At 47.6% G+C, this 26,053-nt stretch overlaps 1 protein-coding gene across 1 annotated transcript in view; it reads left to right on the forward strand.

Moving 5' to 3' along the window:
• The first annotated feature begins 333 nt into the window (after nt 1-333).
• The window catches only part of LOC134983837 (oocyte zinc finger protein XlCOF6-like), a 32,055-nt gene continuing 6,335 nt past the window's right edge, over nt 334-26,053 (forward strand). Inside the window, exon 1 of the mRNA XM_063949460.1 lies at nt 334-767. Within this exon, the coding sequence (XP_063805530.1) occupies nt 545-767 (223 nt within the window). The 5' untranslated portion in view covers nt 334-544. The remainder of the gene's footprint in view (nt 768-26,053) is intronic.

Raw genomic sequence — 26,053 nt, forward strand, 5'->3', positions numbered from 1 at the left:
GGTAGAACGTCTTACTAATACTAAAATACAAGATATAGAGGGAGAAAAAGAGACGTATGTGACTGATATAAAGGCAGAAGATCTAGACGGAGAAGAAGAGACGTATGTGACTGATATAAAGGCAGAAGATACAGAGGGAGAAGAAGAGACGTATGTGACTGATATAAAGGCAGAAGATATAGAGGGAGAAGAAGAAACGTATGTGACTGATATAAAGGCAGAAGATATAGAGGGAGAAGAAGAGACGTATGTGACTGATATAAAGGCAGAAGATATAGAGGGAGAAGAAGAGACGTATGTGACTGATATAAAGGCAGAAGATATAGAGGGAGAAGAAGAGACGTATGTGACTGATATAAAGGCAGAAGATATAGAGGGAGAAGAAGAGACGTATGTGACTGATATAAAGGCAGAAGATACAGAGGGAGAAGAAGAGACGTATGTGACTGATATAAAGGCAGAAGATATAGAGGGAGAAGAAGAGACGTATGTGACTGATATAAAGGCAGAAGATATAAAGGGAGAAGAGACGTATGTGACTGATATGAAGGTAGAAGATATAGAGGGAGAAGAAGAGACGTATGTGACTGATATAAAGGTAGAAGATATAGAGGGAGAAGAAGAGACGTATGTGACTGATGTAAAGGCAGAAGATATAGAGGGAGAAGAAGAGACGTATGTGACTGATATGAAGGCAGAAGAAGAGACGTATGTGAGGGGTGATCAGCAGTGTAAGGAGGAGGAGATCCATACAGATATCAGCACAGGTGAGTAATAAACACTTATTACAGAAGTCACATATTCTCATTGCTCAGTCACTACAGCAATCTCTTATCCTACACCCTCCTTCGCCATCAGCCCTGTTCTCAGTTGGGTGTTTATAACACAAGGCTATCCATGACAAATATCACATTTAGAGAGTTATTACACACATCACTATAATGTTATTAAAAGTAACAAGCAGAAATGTATTATTAGTGATTATATATAAATGTGTATGTATGTAAATGTACCATGTATGTATATAATATAATTAGAATTGTTTTTTGTGGAGTGCCTAATTTATATGCATTTTGTTAGATGATGCAGGTATGAAATATTTCCTGCTATACAGTAGACCTGAGGTCACCAAATACAATTTGCATAAGATTCAGAAATAAAATTACATTTGAATCTAGAACTTCAAGTAAAACAGAGTAAAAGCTTATCACAAGTACATATCTGTATAATCATAAGACAAGCATTTTGCACTTGTTGTCACCCTTGCATGGGCAGGCTTGTTCTTATCCACTCCAATTCACTCTAAATACAAATTGCGCGTGATCAGCGCGTTTCTCCAATAGTGACTTATTCAGGGGTGTTTTCTGTTAAAGGCTTTATCCTCAAATATCAGTTGTGTAGACCTGAAATAATTGTGTAACCTTCAGACGGTAATTGTGGACTTGTTCATGATGAACACATTTCTAATTACTTGTGAATAATAGTTCCTGCTCTGTGCAGTTCTGAGGTTATGACTTTAGGGAATGTAATGGCCACATCCAATATTGCTCAATCTAAGGTCTCCCAGTAGTCTTACTACATACATAAATGTGTCTTGCACTCACTATTTTAGCTAACCATAATAAAAAGTGGATTTATAGTTCATGTATTGCTCAGTGCATTTAAGCCTGCAGCTCCCGACAAGGGACCCCACTATACTGCAGGTCCTACTCTATTGCTCAAAATAATTACCATAAAAACAGCTATCACATTAGTTTTAGACTTTAGGTGTACTCTCAGCGGCGGAATAGTTGCCGAAAGGCTTCTATTGGTTTTCAGAGCACCAGTCTGACGTGCCACATCTCACGTGGCCCTCCAAGTCACCAGATCTGGGACTGCTTGGCTGGGTCCGGCATTGTACTGTTGGTGCAGTTCCTGATGCGTTTGGAACGATTGGTGGTTGCTAGGCGACCTAAATGCCTGTGGTCCCGATTTGTCGTGATCTACTTTCGCCCACTGTTCCGCCGCTGAGATTCTTGGTGTCCATGCTTCTTCCAATGTAGATGGATACTACTCACTGTCTACAAGGGATCACCAACAAACAAATGCCGGTCTAGGCCACAACCAATGGCTCCCTTTTGCCAGTCGCATCATGTGCACGACCCATGGTTCCATCTGAAAAAGAAACAATATCTCAACAAATTTGCATTGTACCAATACCTCAGACCTTCACAATGATCATCCAGTAGTTTTAGTGTCACCATCTACACGCATGTGCACTTCAGTTTTTTGTTTGTTGCGGCAGGAGCCAGACCATTGTCAGAGGGCTGCTGTTTTTAGCAGCCATAAGTTTTTCATACGTCCTAGAGGATGCTGGGGTCACTTCAGAACCATGGGGTATAGACTGTTCCGCAGGAGACATGGGCACTTTAAGACTTTTCAAGGCTGTGAACTGGCTCCTCCCTCTATGCCACTCCTCCAGACCTCAGTTTAGAATCTGTGCCCAGGCAGACTGGATGCACTCTGAGGAGCTCTACTGAGTTTCTCTGAAAAGACTTATGTTAGGTTTTTCATTTTCAGGGAGCACTGCTGGCAACAGCCTCCCTGCTTCGTAGGACCTAGGAGAGGAAGTAGGAACCAACTTCTGTGAGTTTCATGGCTCTGCTTCTAAGCTGACAGGACACCATTAGCTCCTGAGGGGTACTGAACGCTAGCTGCGGCTATGTGCTCACTCCCACAGCCTGCTGTCACCCCCCTTACAGCGCCAGAAGTCAGAAGACAGGTGAGTAAGAGGAAAAGACTCTTCAACATCGGGACGGCTAGAAAGGTACCGAGCAGCGGGCGGGAATGCTGCGCGCCATGCTCCCACACACACAGGCACTGCAGGGTGTAGGGGGGGGGGGGCGCCCTGTGCAGCATGAACCCTTATAGGACTGGCAGATTAGTGGGAATAAGTTGCTGCGGCACAGTCCTACCCCCGCCAGTATAAACATGAGTCTCTCTAAGTCTGAGTGAAAGCGCGCCATTACGGGGGCGGGGCTTCTTCCTCAGACAGACAGCACACTGCTCAGCGCCATTTTCTCTCCCTCCAGGCTGCAGAGAAGACCGCTGGTACTCCTCCACTGCTGAAACAAGTATCAGGGTGCAAAACAGGGGGGGCGCGCAGTGAAATTTGGTGCTATGTACATTGTGTAATTATAAAAGCGCTGCAGCTCTGTTGGCATTTTGTGTTTCACAGACAATTTATTACTGTCGCTGAGTTGTGAGCTGGCAATTCCTTCTGTATCCCTCTGACAGATTTTACTGTGGGTCTGTCCCCTATAAGCCCCGGAGTGTCTGTGGTGTGGTGTACACGTGTGTGACATGTCTGAGGCAGGGAGCTCTTCCCCTGAGGAAGCCATTATGGGGACACAGAGTTGTAATGTGATGGCGCTACCGGCACACCATGAGCCTGCATGGGTGAAAGAGTTACGTGATAGTGTGAGTCATATCAGTAAGAGATTGGATAAGTCTGAGTCTCATGCAGAAACCTGGAGAAAGTCTGTGGAAGATGTGATTTGTCAAAACTCTGTGTTTTCATCCACAGGGGATCCCTCTGGGTCCCATAAGAGGTCATTTGCTCAGGTTATACAGACCGACACGGACGCTGATTCCTGTGTCGACACTGGTGATTCCAGGGCAATAGATCCAAAATTAGCTAAAAACATTCAGTACATGATTGTGGCTATAAAGAAGGTGTTAGAGGTTATGGAGACCCCTTCATTACCTCAGCAGAAGGTTTACCTCTATAAAGAAAAGAAAACTAATGTAACGTTTCCTCCTTCTCATGAACTGAACACTCTCTTTGAGGGTGTCTGGGCAAACCCTGAAAAGAAATTTCAGATCCCCAAAAGAATTCAGGCTACTTATCCTTTCCCGGTAGAGGACAGGACAAAGTGGGAGTCACCCCCTGTTTTAGACAGGGCCCTGTCACGGTTAACAAAAAAGGTGATTCTCCCTGCACCTGGGATGGCTGCTCTCAAGGAGCCGGCAGAACGCAAGTTGGAGACTTCATTAAAGTTTTTATGTGGCCAATGGGAGACTACTCATGGCCTAACATTGCCTGTGTGTGGGTGAGTAGTGATATTGAAAAGTGGTCAGATAACTCTTCTGAAATTGACACAATAGATAGAGATGAGGTTCTCCTTACGTTGGGTCATATAAAAGACGCAGCATACATGCGTGAAGCTATGAGAGATATTGGGCACTTGGAATCAAGAGCATCTACCATGGCAGTCTCGGCACGGAGGGCGTTGTGGATTCGCCAGTGGAATGCTGACGCAGATTCCAAAAGAAATATGGAGTCTCTCCCGTATAATGGAGAGGCCTTGTTTGGTGATGGGCTAGATGCTTTAGTTTCTGCGGCTACCGCAGGTAAATCAACTTTTTTGCCTTATGCTCCTACGCCGGCAAAGAAACCTCATCACTTTCAGATGCAGTGCTTTTGGCCCAATAGATACAAAAAGGCTAAAGGTGCCCCTTTCTTGGCAGGTAGAGGAAGGGGACGAGGAAAAAGGTCCTCAGCGTCCCCAGGATCACAGGAGCAGAAATCACCTGCTTCTGCCAAGTCTACAACATGACGCTGGGGCTCCCTTGCGGGAGTCCGCTCGGGTGGGGGCACGTCTGCAGCTTTTCAGTCAGTTCTGGGTTCATTCTGGCCTAGACCCGTGGGTCTTACAAATTGTGTCCCACGGGTACAAACTGGAGTTTCAAGGCGTTCCCCTGCGCCGCTTTTTCAAATCGGCCTTACCAGTTTCTCTCCCTGACAGGAAGGTGGTAACTGCAGCAATACAAAAATTGTGCCAGGATCACGTCATTGTCCTGGTTCCCCTCTCACAACAGGGAGAAGGTTTTTATTCAAGCCTCTTTGTAGTTCCGAAGCCAGACGGCTCGGTCAGACCGATCCTGGACCTAAAATCTCTGAATCTATACCTGAAAAGGTTCAAATTCAAGAATCTGAGAGCAGTGATCTCCTGTCTGGAGGAAGGGGATTTCATGGTATCCGTGGACATAAAAGATGCCTACTTACATGTTCCCATTTATCCTCCGCATCAAGCTTATCTGAGATTCGCTGTACAGGATTGTCATTACCAATTTCAGACGTTGCCGTTTGGACTCTCCACGGCACCGAGGGTCTTCACCAAGGTGATGGCGGAGATGATGGTCCTCCTTCGTCAGAAAGGAGTCATTCTAATTCCTTACCTGGATGATCTCCTAATAAAAGCGAGGTCCAGGGAACGGTTGGTGCAGAACATTGCACTCTCCCCGACAGTGCTTCAACAACACAGTTGGATCATAAACATTCCAAAATCACAATTGGAACCTACAACAAAGTTATCCTTTCAGGGAATGATACTGGACACAGAAGTACAGAGGGTATTTCTTCCAGTGGAAAAGGCTCTGGAAATCCAGAAAATGGTCAAACAAATTTTGAAACCGACAAGAGTGTCAATTCATCAATGCATTTGGTTGTTGGGAAAGATGGTAGCGGCCTTCGAGGCCTTGCAGTTTGGACTATTCCATACCAGGGTATTCCAGTGGGATCTGTTGGACAAGTGGTCTGGATCCCATCTACACATGCACCAGAGGATAATCCTGTCATCAAAAGCCAGAATTTCGCTCCTGTGGTGGCTACACAGTGCTCACCTACTGCAGGGTCACAGGTTCGGGATTCAGGACTGGGTCCTGTTAACCACGGATGCAAGTCTCCGAGGCTGGGGGGCAGTCACACGGAGTAAGCTTCCAAGGAAGATGGTCAAGTCAGGAAACTTGTCTTCACATAAACGTTCTGGAGTTGAGAGCCATTTACAACGTCCTTCTACAAGCAGAGCATTTTCTTCAAGATTTACCCGTACAGATCCATTCCGACAATGTAACAGCAGTGGCGTACATAAACAGTCAGGGCAGAATGAAAAGCAGAGCGGCGATGGCAGAGGCGACAAGAATCCTCCTCTGGGCGGAAAAACATGCAAGCGCTCTCTGCAATTTTCATTCCGGAGTGGACAACTGGGAAGCAGACTTCCTCAGCAGACACGATCTCCATCCAGGAGAATGGGGCCTCCACCCACACGTCTTCGCAGAGGTGGCAGATCTTTGGTGAGTCCCTCAAGTAGACATGATGGCATCTCGCATCAACAAGAAGCTTCAGAGATATTATTCCAGGTCGAGTGACCCTCAAGCAATAGCAGTGGATGCACTGGTGACACAGTGGATGTTTCAGTCGGTGTATGTCTTCCCTCCACTTCCACTGATTCCAAAAGTTCTCAAGATTGTAAGAAGAACAAGGGTTCGGGCGATCCTCATTGTCCCAGACTGGCCAAGGAGGGTTTGGTATCCATATCTTTAAGAGTTACTCATAGAAGATCCTCAACCTCTTCCTCTTCGCGAGGACCTGCTGCAGCAGGGGCCATGCGTGTATCAAGGCTTATCGAGGCTACGTTTGACGGCATGGCTGTTGAACGCCAGATCTTAGCCCGAAAGGGTATTCCAGAAGAAGTCATTCCAACTTTCATTCAGGCCAGGAAAGGAGTAACGTCTAAACATTACCACCGTATTTGGAGAAAATATGTATCTTGGTGTGAATCCAAGAAGGCTCCAGTGGAAGAGTTTCACTTGGGACGTTTTTCTCCTATTTCTACAGTCGGGTGTGGATGCGGGTCTGAAATTGGGCTCCATTAAGGTCCAGATTTCGGCCTTATCAATTTTCTTTCAGAAACAATTGGCCTCCCTTCAAGAAGTTCAGACGTTCGTGAAAGGGGTTTTGCACAATCAACTTCCATTTGTGCCTCCAGTGGCACCGTGGGATCTTAACATGGTGTTGCAGTTCCTTCAATCACATTGGTTTGAACCTCTACAGGAGATAGAGTTAAAATTTCTTACTTGGAAAGTGGTCATACTGTTGGCCTTAGCATCCACAAGGCGGGTGTCTGAGTTAGCGGCCTTGTCTCACAAGAGCCCTTACTTGATCTTCCATGAAGATAGGGCGCAGTTAAGAACTTGGCAGCAATTTCTTCCGAAGGTGGTTTCCTCTTTCCATATAAACCAGCCTATTGTGTGACACCTTCTCTGCATCAAAGTCCCTAGATGTGGTCAGGGCTTTGAAAATTTATGTAGCAAGGACAGCTCAAATTTGGAAAACAGAGGCTCTGTTTGTCCTGTATGCTCCCAACAAGATTGGGTATCCTGCTTCTAAGCAGACCATTGCGCGCTGGATCAGAGGTACGATTCAGCACGCTCATTCCACGGCAGGATTGCCGTTACCGAATTCGGTGACTGCCCATTCTACTAGAAAGGTGGGCTCTTCCTGGGCAGCTGCCCGGGGTGTCTCGGCGTTGCAACTTTGTCGAGCGGCTACTTGGTCGGGGGCAAACACGTTTGCCAAGTTTTACAGGTTTGATACCTTGGCCGATGATGACCTCAAGTTTGGTCAATCAGTGTTGCAGGGTCATCCGCACTTTCCTGCCCGTTCTGTAGCTTTGTTATAACCCCATGGTTCTGAAGTGACCCCAGCATCCTCTAGGATGTATGAGAAAATAGGATTTTAATACCTACCAGTAAATCCTTTTCTCCTAGTCCGTAGAGGATGCTGGGCGCCCGGCCCAGTGCGTACTTTACCTGCAGTTGTTAGTTGTTGTTACACAAGAGTTGCGTTACATTTCTTTTCAGCATGTTGCATGCCGTAACGTTGAATGCCCTGTTGTACGGCATTGTTGAAGTGTGCGCTGGTATGACTCTCACCATTAACTTTACAATAAATCCTTTCCTCGAAATGTCAGTCTCCCTGGGCACAGTTCCTATACTGAGGTCTGGAGGAGGGGCATAGAGGGAGGAGCCAGTTCACACTCTAGAAAAGTCTTAAAGTGCCCATGTCTCCTGTGGATCAGTCTATACCCTATGATTCTGAAGTGACCCCAGCATCCTCTACGGACTAGGAGAAAAGGATTTACCGGTAGGTATTAAAATCCTATTTTTATTTTTATAGTATTACTATTTTTTTGGAGTGATCTTTCTAAAAAGCATCTTATACGCACCTTAGAGTCGCTCCAACAACTCCCCGTGGGGTCGCGACAATGCTTACCCACGTGTACAGTGAGGCAGGCACAGGTTCTGGTGAACCTTCATGGGCTACTTTGCACAGACATTATCCAATGTAGCTGAGCAGTTTATACCAGCTCCTATACCAGTAATAGGTTTCCCTATTAACCCTTACATGCAACATTCATTCTAAGGTTTATACACCTAGGGAATTGTCAGCCTCTCAAAAAAGCAGGCTGAAAGGCTGGTGGTAAGTAAATCACATAGACATGATACAACATCTTCATAGTCTACACATGTTTTAGATGAGGATTCGTTGGAGGATGAGGACTCATTGCATTTCGGAAGTTCTCAGTTCAGTGGACATATCTGAGCTAATTAGTGCTATGTAAGCCATTCTATCCTTAGAAGAGGCAGCAGAGCCTGTGTTAAAAACGAAGGCAACTGTATTTAAACGTCCCAAAACAGCAGATGGAAATTTTTTGTTTACGCCCAGTAGGAAGTTAGAATTCCAAGAAATGAAATTCTAATTATCCTCGTCCAGCTGGGGACTGTTTTTTTTTTTTTAAATGGAGGTGGCTCCCAAAGTAGATTAGCGGGTCTTAGATTGGTGCGAAAATCTACATTACTTTTGTTTTCAACATCAATAAATGATGTCACGGGGGTGGGGGGGGGGGGGGCTGACTGGAAAGGCAGCAGGAAACAGGATAAAGGAGCACCTGCTTATATAGGTCCTTTCTGCCTTTTACAGCTGTCCTACGGGCTCTTTCGGGCCCTTTCTTGCCCCTCTGTGTGTTTTGTACGTTGCCGAGCCATTCATTTGGCTTTTGCAGGTTGCGGCGTACTCCCGGATCCGAAGCCGCGGACTGAAGTTGTGCAGTGATCCCACCACGGATTGGACCTCAGCGAGGTAGCACTGCTACTCACCAAGGGCTGTGCGCCCTGTCCACTCTTGTGCCTAGCCGTGCTGTTGGAGTCGTGTGGAGAGGCTGACTGGGGATCAGCGGTGACCGCGGCTGGAGACACAGAGCGGAGCTGCTCTCCCGGCATCTGATACGGTGCATACTATGGGGATTGGTGGCCTCAGCAGGGATGCGTCAGGTTAGTCAGCTCACTCGCCCGCAGCCTGCCTTCTCCTACTGTCCAGCCGTTGAAGCCCTGAGTCGTGGCACCGGGGAATACATGGAGCACTTGCCTGTCATCACTCCAGCAGTGTCCCGGCATCTCCCCCTCTCCTCCTAACACATGGTGCTACGGTGGAATCTGGCAGAGCTGTGAATTATAGAGGACATACACGTGGGGTTCCTACGCAGCAAGATACGCTACCCTGTGCCACTGCATCCTAGTACCCTCTCCTGCCTTATTACTGACCTGGTTCACCCGCCATAGCCGGCCAGTTTCTTCTGATCTGGGCTTCCCTGCCTGAAGTGCCATCTTGAAAACTGGCAATATAGCCACATGCCCTCCTGAAACCAGCTGCTTCTCTGGGAGCTACAGACACTACCAGCCCATGATCAGTGCCCTTCACTACAGCCTCAGTGATTTCTGGCAGGGACTTCTGCCGCTGTGGCCCTACCTGGGCAGTAAGTGGTCGTCTGAACTGCTTTTATTATTATTATTGCCTGGCATCCACTCCTGCTCTGTCGACTCCCTCTGGTGGCAGACTGTGCTGACTACATCCTCCATACTGTTTGACTGCTGCTGGGGTTTTTTTTCCCTCCTGCTCCCCTCAATCCCCGTAAGATCCAATTAGAGCTCTTGGGGCATCAGTATAGCTACAGCGTGTCCAGGACAGTAGCAGACTCCAGTTGCTGGCTCCTATCAATTACTTTACCGCTCAAGGATGGCACCTTCTTGCTATTACCCATAAACAACTGACCTCACAATGTTTCTGTAACCGATGGCCACTGGGGGTCTATGCTCACTGATGCCTCCCTATTTCCACATTTCAATACTTAGGCTATGTTGCTACTGGCCTCCTGACCTTGTTCTCTAATCTCCGTAATGTTATGCTGAAGAATGGGCAGAACTGGAAAATTATCTCATAAGAAAGCTAAACCTCGTCCTCAACAGTAAACCTCTCAAACTGACTTGAGACCTTTTCTTCTTCCCTAATCAACTAACATTGAGCCCCAGTCCTGATCATTCAGAATCTTCTCCCATTCCGTTTTCTCCTCCAAGTTCTGCCATGATGGTTTAAACCCATTGTTTAAACTCGTTGTTTAAACCCATGGCAAGCCAGGTGAGCTCTCTTCTTCTCTCAGTTCTCCTTCAAACTCTTTAACCACCCAGGAACCTTAAATTGAAGAGCAGATGCACTTTCTTGTTCTTTTCAAACGGATGATTCACTCAACTCCTCTGAGAAACAATTTATTCTGAATCTGGCTTCATTTGCTTCAACTCGTACCGTTCCTCTACCTCCTCCAGGGAGAACTTTTGTAGCACCAAAATTTTACAGGAAATTGCTTACGTGGGCTCATTCTTCATCTTTCATGGGTCATGCCGGTGGTCTTAAGACTCTCAAGTTCATTCAGCAATTCTACTGTTGGCCTCATCTTAAAACGGATGTCTTTGAATTTGTAGCAGCCCTTACCAAGTGTGTTCAACATAAAAGTCCACGAACATCTTCCTCGGGTCTTCTTCATCCACTTCCAACACCTCAAAAGCCTTGGACTCGCATCTCTATGGATTTCATAACCGATTTGCCAGTCTCCAGAAGGCACAACACCATTTGGGTCATTGTGGAATGATTTTCGAAGATGGCTCACTTCATACCCCTCACCGGTCTTCCCTCTGCTCCTCAGCTATCCAAATTGTTTTTCTCATAGATTTTTCATTTGCATGGCCTTCCACAGGAAATAGTTTCTGATCGGGGTCCTCAATTCCTCGCCAAGTTCTGGAAAGCTCTCGGCTCTGTCCTAGGAATCAAGTTGAACTTCTCTTCAGCCTACCATCCCCAGACTGACGGACAGACTGAAAGAGTCGACCAAGATCTGGAAACTTTCTTACAGACGTTCATGTCCCCTGCTCAGGAAGACTGGATGGATTACCTCCCATTTGCTGAGTTTGTATACAATAACCTATATTATTCTTCTACCAATTCCACTCCTTTCTTCAATAACTATATTTTTCATCCACGAGTTCCTTCCTTCTAATCTCTCCCACCTCTTAAGGTTTCTGCTGCTGAATCCGCTCTTTGTCTGTTCACTAAGATTTGGAGACAAACTTATAAGGCGCTACGTAAGACTTCCCAGAAATAAAAGACCTACGCTGATCGGAAACATAGGGCTGTTCCTAGTCTCAAAGTGGGAGATCGTGTTTGGATAACCACCAGAGAACTCAGACTCAAAGTTCCTACCAAAAAGTTTGCTCCAAGATTCATCGGTCCGTATCCTATTAAGAGTGTTGAATCCTGTTTCTTACAAGGTGAAACTGCCTCATTATTTGAAAATTCCCAATGCCTTTCACATTTCTCTGCTAAAGCCTCTTGTACTAAATTATTTTCGTGCAGCTTTCCCTTAACCTCTCAAGGTTCAAGCTGCTCAAAATGAGTAATTCGGGGTTCATAAGTTTCTTGACTTCCACAAGAGGTATGGTCGTCTCCAGTATCTCATAGATTGGAGAGGATATGGTCCGGAGGAAAGATCTTGGGTGGCTGCAGAGGATGTTCATGCTCTCCAAGACTGAGTTGTGCCTTTCATGCCAAGAATCCCACTAAGCAGCGTGGGTGTTCGGAGACCACCCTAAAAGGGGGGGGGGGGTACTGTCAGTATCCGGAGTCTTACCACCGGTTCTGGTCCCTGCGGCCTTCCTCTTAGCTGGCTGGTGTCGCTGCGATGGATAGGAGCTACAGCAGCAAGGGGTCCGGGTCCTGGGGAGCGGAGCATGGCAGCCGGAGGTGTCTGTTTCCATGTGTCCTGTTGCTGGAGTGCGGAGTCTGGGAGGCTGAGGCCAGAGGTAGTGGCTGTGTGCTGGTACCACATGTGTCCTCTGTGCAGGGAGCCACCATGTTGGAGACCAATCCAAGTCAATAGGTATCCCAGTTCGCGTCCAGTTAGTCCGGTACAGGCTTCCCTTATAAAGAAGGGTTGATGCTTAGCTAAGTTGCCAGTACTTCAAGTTACTTGCTGCTGTAAGGTGCTCTGCGCTCCCAGGTTAACCTCTGGTATCCTGGGTCTGTTGTGTCCGCCTGGTGGTCAGTTCTGTTATTGCAGTCCTTTGCTCCCAGTCCACCTGCTCTTGTGGTTTAACCACTGGGCCCTCTATCAGGTAGAGGGTCTCCATTTGCTGATGGTGCTCACAGCGATCCTCTCTTCAGCATTGTTTAAAAATCACAAGTCATCTCTTCATTCAGTATTCTTCAGCATCGTTTACAAATCGCAAGTCATCTCTTCATTCAGCGTTCTTCAGCATCGTTTACAAATCGCAAGTCACTTCTTCATTCAGTGTTCTTCAGCATCAAGTCATGAACCTTCCATCTTTCAGAATTCTCTCAGACTTCTCTCCTAGTCGTTGTGTATGATTGAGGTCTCATTAAAACTGAATTCCTCTTTCTTCAGTGTATCATTCTCGGTCATTGTCCTCATTGCCTACCCCTCTACATCTTCGGGCCTAAGTCTTCAATCCATGAGTAAGAACTACATTCAGCCACCTTATTTCCTTCCTTTGCCGATAGCTGCTCCCTCAGTCAATTATCAGTCGTCAGATCCCCAACTCAAGCCAAGCGTGACATGGAAAAAGGGGAATTCCTGGTTTCTCTGGCTATTAAGGATGCATATCTTCACATCCCAATATGGTCGCCTCTTCAGACTTACCTCAGGTTTGCACTGCAGGACAGTCACTACCAGGTCCAGGCCTTGCCTTTCGGCCTATCAACGGCACTGAGGGTGTTATCAGGGGTGATGGCAGAGATGTTGCTACAACTCCGCAAGCAGGAAGTGAAAATCATTCCATACTTGGACGATCTCCTCATAATGGCTATATTCAGAGCCCTTGATGGAAAAGATCAGCCTTCAAACACGACTACTCACGGATTATGGGTGGATTCTCAATCTGCAGAAATTCCACCTAGGACCTACGCAGAGGCTTCAGTTCCTGGTAATGATATTGGACACGGTGTCTCAGAAGGTGTTCCTTCCTATGAACGAGGCAAAGATAATTCAGACGATGGTATGTTCCATTTTGAATCTGAACAAAATCTCTGTACATCTTTGCATAAGCTTACTGGGAAAGATAATGGCCTCCTACGACGCATTTCGGTAAGGAAGATTCCATGCATGACTAATCCAGCTGGATCTGCTGGACAAATGGTCTGGGTCACATCTGCACATACGCCAGATGACATGCCTTTCACCAAAGGCCAGGATTTCCCTCTTATGGTGGTTGCTGATCTCCCTCCTGGAGGGTCGACACTTCAGAATTCAGGATTGGATTCTGTTGACAACGGATGCAAGCCTCCATGGTTGGGGTGCAGTGACCCTAGGGGCTCGGTTCCAATGAAGGTGGTCTGACCAAGAGGCTTCCCTTCCGATAAAAGTTTTGAAACTCAGGGCGATTTACAATGCCCTTCTGCTGACCTCTTTTATATCCTTCAGTATCAGGCCATACAGGTATGGTTAGAAAATGCACCAACTGTGGCATACATAAACCGACAAGGAGGTCCAAACAGCAGAACTGCAATGAGGGAGGTGTCACAGATACTCCTCTGGATGGAGCGGAATCCCAAGGCCATTTCTGCCATATTAATTCTGGGAGTAGACAATTTGGGAGCAGACTTCCTCAGTAGACACTATCTGCACCTGGGGGAATGGGGCCTCTACCCGCAAGTTTTTCAGCAGATATTTCATTGGAGGGGCTACCCGCAAATTGACTTGTTGGTTTCTCAGCTCACCAAGAGGCTACTGCGTTACTGTTCTGGGACGAGGGATCCACAGGCTGCAGCAGTTGACGCTCTGGCGACACTGTGGATTTACCGGTTGATGTACTTGTACCCTCCAGTTCCTGTAATTCCAAGAGTTCTCAAAGGACTTAAGGGGACAGGGTTCAAGCAATTCTGATTGCCCCAGACTGGCCCCGCAGGGCCTGGTATGTAGACATTCTAGCCTTATTACTCGTAGGCCCCTGGCCTCTGCCAATTCAGGATGATCGTCTTACACAAGGGCCGTTCGTCTATCCAGACTTACCACGGCTACGTTTGATGCAATGGAAGTATATTGGGAGGATTTTTGCCAGGAAAGAGATTCCAGGCAAGGTTATCTCAACTATGCTCCAAGCTGGCCAGATGGTCGCATCGAAACATTACCATCGCATATGGAAGAAATGTGTCTCTTGGTGTGAGGGTCAACAGTATTCTGCTGTGGATTTTCATCTGGGACATTTCTTGCACTTCCTGCAGGCTGTTGTGGATGTGGGCCTACTTTTAGGCTCCATAAAAGTTCAAATCTCAGCCTTGTCTTTTTTTCCTCCAGGGAAGTAGATTATAGTGGTACTATATAAATAGAAGGTAGTTTCACTTCCAGGCAAATGCTTCAATTTAGTGTAGTGACCCCGGTCCAGCCGTCAGGACACTTATTTATATTAAACCTTATTGAAGGCAAAGCATGTGATGGACACGCACCAGGATGCAAACTGGCAGTCATCTCCCTCCCCAATATCACCGCTGGACTCCAGTGACTGTGGGCAGCCTGTTCTGTCCCCAGCAATAGCGGGAGCTACGCACCTGTGTTACCTGGAGAGCAAGTACTCCCGTCTGAGCCAAAAGCGCCTTCAAGTCAGGTATCCGGAGCGTGCAGGAAAGACTGAGCGCACATAGCCCCAGAATACAGCCCATGGCTTCATAGGCGTCACTAGGCTGCGGCAGTGAACAGTGCCCGGAGTGAGCGGAGCGAGTGGTTTTAGGGCAGTGAGAGCTATCAGGTAGGGTAGATAAGAAGCCACTTAGTGAGGAGATCTCCAGAAAGCACGTCTGGATGGACCACGCTCCTCTTATTTATTATTTTATATACTAACAGAGGGGACAGGTGTGGTACATTCCTGCAAAGGCAGATCCAATCTCTTTCTCATCAGACTCTGCTGTCTTCCCTGCACTCTCACTCAGATGTTCACTGCTGCCAGTAGCACACGTATGAGAAGCAGAAGTATGGCGGCAGCTGTATAGATACTGATATGTAATTCTCTGTATCATACTTACCGTACACACACCATCCTTATTACTATGGAGAGAGAATGATGATAGGGATGTAAAAATAGGATTTGAATTACCTACCAGTATATCCTTTCTCTGACGTCCTAGTGGATGCTGGGGACTCGGTAAGGACCATGGGGAATAGCGGCTCCGCAGGAGTCTGGGCACATCTAAAGAAAGCTTTAGGACCACCTGGTGTGCACTGGCTCCTCCCCCTATGACCCCCCTCCAAGCCTCAGTTAGATCTCTGTGCCCGAACGAGAAGGGTGCACACTAGGGGCTCTCCTGAGCTTCTTGGTGAAAGTTTTAGATTAGGTTTGTTATTTTCAGTGAGACCTGCTGGCAACAGGCTCACTGCATCGAGGGACTAAGGGGAGAAGAAGCGAACTCACCTGCGTGCAGAGTGGATTGGGCTTCTTGGCTACTGGACATTAGCTCCAGAGGGACGATCACAGGTTCAGCCTGGATGGGTCCCGGAGCCGCGCCGCCGGCCCCCTTACAGAGCCAGAAGAGCGAAGAGGTCCGGAAAAATCGGCGGCAGATGACGTTCCTGTCTTCAATAAGGTAGCGCACAGCACCGCAGCTGTGCGCCATTGCTCTCAGCACACTTCATACTCCGGTCACTGAGGGTGCAGGGCGCTGGGGGGGTATATATATATATATATATATATATATATATATATATATATATATATATACCATAATACTGAGACGCAATAAAACATAAAAATACCTTACATGGCAAAAAATACATCACATATAGCTCCTGGGCTATATGGATGCATTTAACCCCTGCCAGAATATACAGAAAAACGGGAGATAAGGCAGCCGGAAAAGGGGCGGAGCCTATCTCCTCAGCACACTGGCGCCATTTTCCCTCACAGCTCAGTTGGAGGGAAGCTCCCTGGCTCTCCCCTGCAGTCACTACACTACAGAAAGGGTTAAAAAAAGAGAGGGGGGCACTAATTAGGCGCAGTATTAAAACATACAGCAGCTATAAGGGGAAAAACACTTATATAAGGTTATCCCTGTATATATATATATATATATATATATATATATATAGCGCTCTGGTGTGTGCTGGCAAACTCTCCCTCTGTCTCCCCAAAGGGCTAGTGGGGTCCTGTCCTCTATCAGAGCATTCCCTGTGTGTGTGCTGTGTCTGTACGTTTGTGTCGAGATGTATGAGGAGAAAAATGATGTGGAGACGGAGCAGATTGTCTGTAATAGTGATGTCACCCCCTAGGGGGTCGACACCTGAGTGAATGTACTGTTGAAAATTACGTGACAGTGTCAGCTCTGTATAAAAGACAGTGGTTGACATGAGACAGCCGGCTACTCAGCTTGTGCATGTCCAGACGTCTCATAGGCCGTCAGGGGCTCTAAAGCGCCCGTTACCTCAGATGGCAGATACAGACGCCGACACGGATACTGACTCCTGTGTCGACGGTGAAGAGACAACCGTGATTTCCAATAGGGCCACACGTTACATGATTGAGGCAATGGAAAATGTTTACACATTTCTGATAATATGAGTACCACCAAAAAGGGGTATTATGTTTGGTGAGGAAAAACTACCTGTAGTTTTCCTGAATCTGAGAAATAAAATGAGGTGTGTGATGATGCGTGGGTTTCCTCCCGATAACAATTGATATTTTCTAAAAAGTTATTGGCAGCATACCTTTTCCCGCCAGAGGTTAGGGTGCGTTGGGAAACACCCCCTAGGGGGGATAAGGCGCTCACACGCTTGTAAGAACAAGGGCTCTACCCTCTCCTGAGATGGCCGCCCTTAAGGATCCTGCTGATAAAAGCAGGAGGGTATCCTAAAATGTATTTACACACATAATGGTGTTATACTGCGACCAGCAATCGCCTCAGCCTGGATGTGCAGTGCTGGGTTGGCGTGGTCGGATTCCCTGACTGGAAATATTGATATCCTAGATAAGGACAGTATATTATTGCCTATAGAGCATTTAAAAGATGCATTTCTATATATGCATGATGCACAGCGGAATATTTGCCGACTGGCATCAAGTATAAGTGCGTTGTCCAATTCTACCAGTAAAGTGGTCAGGTGATGCGGATTCCAAACGGCATTTGGAAGTATTGCCTTAAAAAGGGGACATTTGGGGTCGGTCTTTCAGACCTGGGGGCCACGGCAACAGCTGGGATATCCACGTTTGTACCCCAGGTCGCCTCTCAAAATAAGACGCCGTATTATCAGGCGCAGTCCTTTGTTGGCAAGCGGACAAAAGGTTCCTCTTTTCTGCTCGTGACAGAGGGAGAGGAAAAAGGCTGCAGAGATCAGCCAGTTCCCAGGAACAGAAACCCTTTCCCGCCTCTGCCAAGCCCTCAGTATGACGCTAGGGCTTTACAAGCTCAGGCACGGTGGGGGCCCGTTCTCAATGAATTTCAGTGCGCAGTGGGCTCACTCGCAGGTAGACCCCTGGATCCTTCAGGTAATATCTCAGGGGTACAAATTGGAATTCGAGACGTCTCCCCCTCGCCGTTTCCAAAAGTCGGTTTTACCGACGTCTCCCTCTGACAGGGAGGCAGTTTTGGAAGCCATTCACAAGCTGTATTCCCAGCAGGTGATAATCAAGGTACCCCTCCTGCAACAGGGAACGGGGTATTATCCCACACTATTGTGGTACCGAAGCCAGACGGCTCGGTGAGACCGATTCTAAATCTAAAATCTAAAATCTTTGAACACTTACATACAGAGGTTCAAATTCAAGATTGAGTCACTCAGAGCAGTGATTGCGAACCTGGAAGAAGGGGACTACATGATGTCTCGGGACATCAAGGATGCTTACCTTCATGTCAAAATTTACCGTTCTCACCAAGGTACCTCAGGTTATGGTACAGAACTGTAACTATCAGTTCAGACGCTGCCGTAGGGATGGTCCACGGCACCCCGGGTCTTTACCAAGGTAATGGCCGTAATGATGATATTCCTTCGAAGGAAGGGAATTTTAGTTATCCCTTACTTGGACGATTCCCTGATAAGGGTAAGATCCAGGGAACAGTTGGAGGTCGGTGTAGCACTATCTCAGGTAGTGTTGCGGCAGCACGATTGGATTCTCAATATTCCAAAATCGCAGCTGGTTCCGACGACTTGTCTTCTGTTCCTAGGGATGATCCTGGACACAGTCCAGAACAAAGGTGTTTCTCCCGGAAGAGAAAGCCAGGGAGTTATCCGAGCTAGTCAGGAACCTCCTAAAACCGAGCCAAGTCTCAGTGCATCAATGCACAAGGGTTCTGGGTAAAAATGGTGGCTTCCTACGAAGCAATCCCATTCGGCAGAACTTTCCAGTGGGACTTACTGGACAAAGGGTCCGGGTCGCATCTTCAGATGCATCAGCGGATAACCCTGTCACCAAGGACAAGGGTATCCCTCCTGTGGTGGTTGCAGAGTGCTCATCTTCTAGAGGGCGCAGATTCGGCATTCAGGACTGGGTCCTGGTGACCACGGATGCCAGCCTGCGAGGCTGGGGAGCAGTCACACAGGGAAGGAATATCCAGGGCTTATGGTCAAGCCTGGAGACATCTCTTCACATAAATATCCTGAAGCTAAGGGCCATTTACAATGCTCTAAGCTTAGCAAGAACCTCTGCTTCAAGGTCAGCCGGTGTTGATCCAGTTGGACAACATTACGGCAGTCACCCACGTAAACAGACAGGGTGGCACAAGAAGCAGGAGGGCAATGGCAGAAGCTGCAAGGATTCTTCGCTGGGCGGAAAATCATGTGATAGCACTGTCAGCAATATTCATTCCGGGAGTGGAAAACTGGGAAGCAGATTTCCTCAGCACAACCTCCACCCGGGAGAGTGGGGACTTCACCCAGAAGTCTTCCACATGATTATAAACCGTTGGGAAAAACTCGACAGGTATTGCGCCAGGTCAAGGGACCCTCAGGCAATAGCTGTAGACGCTCTGGTAACACCATGGGTGTACCAGTCAGTGTATGTGTTCCCTCCTCTGCCTCTCATACCCAAGGTACTGAGATTGATAAGATGGAGAGGAGTAAGCACTATATTCGTGGCTCCGGATTGGCCAAGAAGGACTTGGTAACCGGAACTTCAAGAGATGCTCACGGAGGATCCGTGGCCTCTACCTCTAAGAAGGGACCTGCTCCAGCAAGGACCCTGTCTGTTCCAAGACTTACCGCTGCTGCGTTTGACGGCGTGGCGGTTGAACGCCGGATCCTGAAGGAAAAAAGGCATTCCGGATGAAGTCATCCCTATCCTGATCAAAGCCAGGAAGGATGTAACCGCAAAACATTATCACCGCATTTGGCGAAAATATGTTGCGTGGTGCGAGGCCAGTAAGGCCCGACGGAGGAAATTCAACCGAGTCGATTCCTACATTTCCTGCAAACAGGAGTGTCTATGGGCCTGAAATTGGGGTCCATTAAGGTTCAAATTTCGGCTCTGTCAATTTTCTTCCAAAAAGAACTAGCTTCAGTCCCTGAAGTTCAGACGTTTGTAAAAGGGGTACTGCATATACAGCCTCCTTTTGTGCCTCCAGTGGCACTTTGGGATCTCAATGTAGTTTTGGGTTCCAAAAGACACATTGGTTTGACCCACTTAAATCTGTGGAGTTAAAATATCTCACAGGGAAAGTGGTCATGCTGTTGGCCCTGGCCTGGGCCAGGCGCGTGTCAGAATTGGGGGCTTTATCCTGTAAAAGCCCTTATCTGATTTTCCATTCGGACAGGGCGGAATTGAGGACTCGTCCTCAGTTTCTCCTTAAGGTGGTTTCAGCGTTCACCTGATCCAACCTATTGTGGTGCCTGCGGCTACTAGGGACTTGGAGGACTCCAAGTTGCTAGACGTTGTCAGGGCCCTGAAAATATATGTTTCCAGGACGGCGGGAGTCAGGAAATCTGACTCGCTGTTTATCCTGTATGCACCCAACAGGCTGGGTGCTCCTGCTTCTAAGCAGACTATTGCTCGTTGGATTTGTAATACAATTCAGCTTGCACATTCTGTGGCAGGCCTGCCACAGCCAAAAATCTGTAAATGCCCACTCCACAAGGAAGGTGGGCTCATCTTGGGCGGCTGCCCGAGGGGTCTCGGCTTTACAACTTTGCCGAGCAGCTACTTGGTCAGGAGCAAATACGTTTGTAAATTCTACAAAATTGATACCCTGGCTGAGGAGGACTGGGAGTTCTCTCATTTGGTGCTGCAGAGTCATCCGCACTCTCCCGCCCGTTTGGGAGCTTTGGTATAATCCCCATGGTCCTTACGGAGTCCCCAGCATCCACTAGGACGTCAGAGAAAATAAGAATTTACTTACCGATAATTCTATTTCTCGTAGTCCGTAGTGGATGCTGGGCGCCCATCCCAAGTGCGGATTGTCTGCAATACTGGTACATAATTATTGTTACCAAAAAAAAAAAAAAATTCGGGTTATTGCTGTAGTGAGCCATCTTTTCTAGAGGCTCCTCTATTATCATGCTGTTAACTGGGTTCAGATCACAAGTTGTACAGTGTGATTGGTGTGGCTGGTATGAGTCTTACCCGGGATTCAAAATCCTTCCTTATTGTGTACGCTCGTCCGGGCACAGTATCCTAACTGAGGCTTGGAGGGGGGTCATAGGGGGAGGAGCCAGTGCACACCAGATGGTCCTAAAGCTTTCTTTAGATGTGCCCAGACTCCTGCGGAGCCGCTATTCCCCATGGTCCTTACGGAGTCCCCAGCATCCACTACGGACTACGAGAAATAGAATTATCGGTAAGTAAATTCTTATTTTTCTCGTAGTCTGTTGGGGATGCTGTGGTCCATTTAGTACCATGGGGTCTAGATGGGTTCTTTGGGACCCACTGACACTTTAAGAGTTTAACAGTGTAGGCTGGTCCCTACCTCTATGCCCCTCCTACCAGACTCAGTCTAGAAACTGTGCCCGAGGAGACGGACATACTTCGAGAGAAGGAAATACACAGATAGTGGTGAGAGACACACCAGCTCACACATAACAAAAAGCCAAACTAACCAACGGCTGAACCAACAATACTAAACCAAGTAACAATGCAGTAATACGAAGCACATGGCGGGCACCCAACATCCTCTACGGACTACGAGAATAGGATTTATCGGTAGGTAATTAAAATCCTATTTTCTCTTACATCCTAGAGGATGCTGGGATCCATTTAGTATCATGGGGATGTACCAAAGCTCCCAGTGCAGGAGTGAGAGTTCCTGCAGAACTGATTGACCAAACTTGAGGTCCTCAGAGGCCACAGTATAGAACTTGTAAAACCTAGCAAACGTGTTCGACCCTGACCAAGTAGCTGCTCGGCAAAGCTGAATAGCCGGGACACCCTGGGCAGCTGCCCAGGAAGAACCCACTTTACGGGTAGAGTGGGCCTGAACAGATTTTGGAATTGGCAATCCTGCTGTGGAATAAGCATCCTGGATAGTAAGCCTGATCCAGCGTGAAATTGTCTGCTTAGAAGCAGGACACCCAATATTGTTGGGATCATAAAGTACAAATAGTGCGTACGACTTCCTGTGATGAGTAGTACTGTTCACATAGATTTTCAAAGCCCGCACGACATCCACGGACTTTGAGGTAATTGAGGTGTCAGTAGCCACTGGCCCCACAATAGGTTGGTTGATATGAAAAGCCGACACAATCTTAGGGAGAAATTGCTGACGCATTCTGAACTCCGCTCTATCCTCATGGAAAATCAAGTAGGGGCTCTTGTGCGAAAATGCCCCCAATTCTGACAGATGTCTGGCAGAAGCCAAGGCCAACAACGTGACCGCCTTCCAAGTAAGAAACTTTACGTCCACCTCCTGTAAAGGTTCGAACCAATCAGGAACTGCAGCACCACATTAAGATCCCGAGGTGCCTTAAGAGGCACAAAGGGTGGTTGGATGTGCAGAATTCCTTTCAAGAAAGTCTGAACCTCAGGGATAGCAGCCAATTGTTTCTGGAAGAAAATAGACAATGCTGAAATCTGGAACTTGATGGAGCCCAAACGTAGGCCAACATCCACACCCGCTTGCAGAAAGAGGAGAAAATTTCCCCGTTGAAACTCCACCGTAGGAAACTTCTTGGATTCACACCAAAACACATACTTTTTCCAAATCCGATGGTAATGCTTAGACGTTACCCCCTTCCTAGCTTGGATCAGAGTAGGAAAAACTTTATTCGGAATGCCCTTCCGAGCTAAGATCTGGCATTCAACCTCCATGCCGTCCAACGGAGCCGCGGTAAGTCGTGATAGGCAAATGGCCCCTGCAGTAAAAGGTCCTCGCGAAGAGGAAGAGGCCTCGGAAGATCCGCGTGCTAAGCCTTCCTTGGCCAGTCAAGAGCAATGAGGATCACCGGAACTGTTTATCTTTTTATTAGTTTTAGAATCCTTGGGATGAGTGGAAGTGGAGGGAACACATATACTGACTGGAACACCCACGGCGTCACCAGGGTGTCCACAGCCACTACCTGTGGGTATCGTGACCTGGAACAGTACCTCCTAAGCATCTTGTTGAGGCGAGAGGCCATCATGTCTATCTGAGGTACACCCCATCTGCGTGTTACCTCTGTGAATACCTCTGGGTGGAGGCCCCATTCTCCTGGAAGGAGATCGTGTCTGCTGAGGAATGAATGCCTACAGTGCCAGCACGTGTCGTTCTACCCAGAGGAGGATTCTTGTACCTCTGACATTGCAGCCCTGCTCTTCGTTCCACCCTGCCTGTTTTATGTAGGACACCTCTGTGATGTTGACCGACTGAACCTGCATGACTCGATATTGCAGAAGATGAGCCACTTTTAGAAGGCCATTGTATATGGCTCTTAGTTCCAGAATGTTTATTGGAAGGACCAGTTCCCGGCTTGACCATTTTCCTTGGAAGTTTTCCCCCTGGGTGACTGCTCCCCAACCTTTGAGGCTTGCATCCGTGGTTAGAAGAATCCAATTCTGAATCCTGAACCTGCGGCCCTCAATCAGGTGAGAAGTTTGCAGCCACCAGAGTAGTGAAATCCTGGCATTCGGTGACAGGCATATCCATTGGTGCATGTGAAGATACAATCCAGACCAGTTGTCCAGGAGATCCAGCTGGATGAAGCGTGCATGGAATCTTCCGTATTGTAGAGCCTCGTAGGAGGATACCATCTTCCCCAGAAGTCAAATGCACCGATGAACCGATACCCGGGGAGGTTTCAAGACATCCCGGACCATTGATTGGATCACCAAAGCTTTCTCCACCGGTAGAAACACCCTCTGCACTTCCATGTTGAGTATCATCCCCAGGAAGGTCAGTCTCCTTGTCGGTTCCAAATGTGACTTTGGAAGGTTCAGGATCCACCCATGATCCCAGAGTAGTTGAGTTGAGAGCGCAATACTCTGCAACAGCTTCTCCTTGGAAGATGCCTCTATCAGCAGATCATCCAGATATGGAATTATGTTCACTCTCTGTTTGCGTAGGAGTAGCATCATCTCTGCCATGACCATGGTGAACACCCTCAGTGCTGTGAAGAGGCCAGATGGCAATGTTTGGAACGGATAGTGACAGTCCTGTAGTGCAAACCGTAGATAGGCCTGGTGAGGTGGCCAGATCGGAATGTGAAGGTACGCATCCTTGATATCCAGGGGTACTAGGAATTCCCCCTTCTCCAGACCTGAGATCACCGCTTTCAGAGACTCCATCTTGAATTGGAAAACCCTTAAGTAGGGGTTTAACGCCTTCAGGTTCAATATAGGCCTTACCGAACCATTTGGTTTTGGTACCACAAACAAGTTTGAGTAACCCTTGGTTTTTGGGTGAGGCGGAACTGGAATAATAACATTTGTTCGTACCAGTTTTTTAATGGCTTCCTGTAGAATAGCACTTTCTGTCTGCAAACCCGGTAAGCCTGATTTGAAGAATCTGTGAGGTGGGAGTACCTGAAACTCCAGTCTGTACCCCTGGGTAACAATATCCATCACCCAGGGGTCAAGGCATGATGATGCCCAGACGTGACTGAAATCTTTTAGTTTCGCTCCCACCTGTCTGATCTCCAGGCTGAGAGGTCCACCATCATGCTGAATATTTGGAGGAAGCAGAACATGGATTCTGTCCCTGGGAACCTGTTGGTGCAGGTTTTTTGGATCTTCCCCGACCTCCTCTAAAGAAGGTGGGAGGGGGTTTGGATTTTTTAAATTTTGAGGTCCAAAAGGACTGCAGTGTAGGTGTAGGATAATATTTTCTACCTGGGGCTGCTGCAGAGGGAAGAAATGTTGTCTTACCCGCAGTCGCCGTGGAAATCAACAAATCCAATGCGTCCCCAAACAGTGCCTGACCTTGAATGGCAGGTTCTCCACACTTTTCTTGGATACTGCATCCGCAGTCCATTGGCGTATCCTGAGTCCTCTGCGTGCCGAGACAGCCATGGAAGTAGCAGGCCAATGTCCTTCATGGCCTCAACCATGAAACCTGCAGAATCCTGTATGTGATGAAAAAACAAGTTAATGTCACTCCTATCCATAGTATCTAAGTTCTCTAGTAAGGTGCCTGACCACTTTGCTATGGCTTTAGAAATCCATGCACAAGCAATAGTGGGCCTTAAAGCCATGCTTTTAGCAGTGTATAGTGATTTGAGCGTAGTCTTAATCTTGCGGTCAGCCGGCAACTTTATGGCGGTTGAACCAGGGATAGGTAAAACCACCTTTTCAGACAGCCTAGATACAGAAGCATCTACTATAGGTGGGTTTTCCCACTTCTTCCTATTCTCTTCAGGGAAAGGCAAAGCAATGAGAATTCTTTTAGGGATCTGGAATTTTTCTCTGGGTTTTCCCAAGATTTTTCAAACAAGGAGTTTTAACTCCTTAGAAGCAGGGAAGGTAAACGAGGACTTCTTATTTACTGTAAAATAAGATTCCTCTACTTGTTCCGGAACCTTCTCAGAAATATGCAAAACATCCCTAATGGCTTCAATCATTAGCTGCATTAGCTATGTAGGTGGGGTTTTAGATGAAGTAGTGGGAGCTGAATACTTCAAACCCACTACAGATTGTCTCAAAAACTGTGTTTCTTTCTCTGTGTGTGACATCCTTGTTGAAATCTGGGATATCATTTCCCTTAAAGAATCCACCCATGGGGGTTCGGATTCAGAAGGCTGAGACAGCACATTGCAGTCCTGAGTACATGGAATAGACTCCTCAGGAGAAGATACACACTCTGCAGCACAGGACACAGAGTCCTTAGACATGGTAATGTGGATAGATACACACACACACAGGAAAATGTCAGACACAGTTTCCCCCAGAGTACCTTCAGAGAGTCACAGAGTATAAGGAGCCAGCCACACAGCGCCCCTGTAGGCAGTTATTATGATAAAAGCCTGGCGCTGACTGACTGACCTTAATAGGGAGGTCAGCGCTCCCTGTCAGTGTCCTAGTTCCTATGATCTGCCGGGAGAAAATGGCGCTGGTGAGTGCTGGATCCGCTGAGAGGAAGCCCCGCCCCTTGTAATGGCGCACGGTTTCCTGCACTAATTGTTTATACTGGCCTGAGGATTTTAGCGCTAACAGGTATATTAGCCCCTGTTATCTGCGTGACCAGTGTAGGGTTTATCTGCACTGGCTCAGGACGCTCCTCAAAGCTCCTACACTGTGTGTTGCTGAGCCTTCCTGGAGCGCAGCCTGTCAGAGCTGTGCTTCCACCCTCGCGCCGGCAACCCGCTAACCGGGACGCCGGCGCTGTACTCACCACTGTCTTCTGGCTTTGTTAGAGGTTGGCGGCCGTGCTGCGGGAGAGAGCAGTTGCTTCGTGGGCTTGCGATCAGCAACCTCAGGAGCTCAGTGTCCTGTCAGCGGAGTAGAGAACCAT

Source organism: Pseudophryne corroboree (assembly GCF_028390025.1).
Source record: "Pseudophryne corroboree isolate aPseCor3 chromosome 3 unlocalized genomic scaffold, aPseCor3.hap2 SUPER_3_unloc_26, whole genome shotgun sequence".
NCBI classification, from domain to species: domain Eukaryota; kingdom Metazoa; phylum Chordata; class Amphibia; order Anura; family Myobatrachidae; genus Pseudophryne; species Pseudophryne corroboree.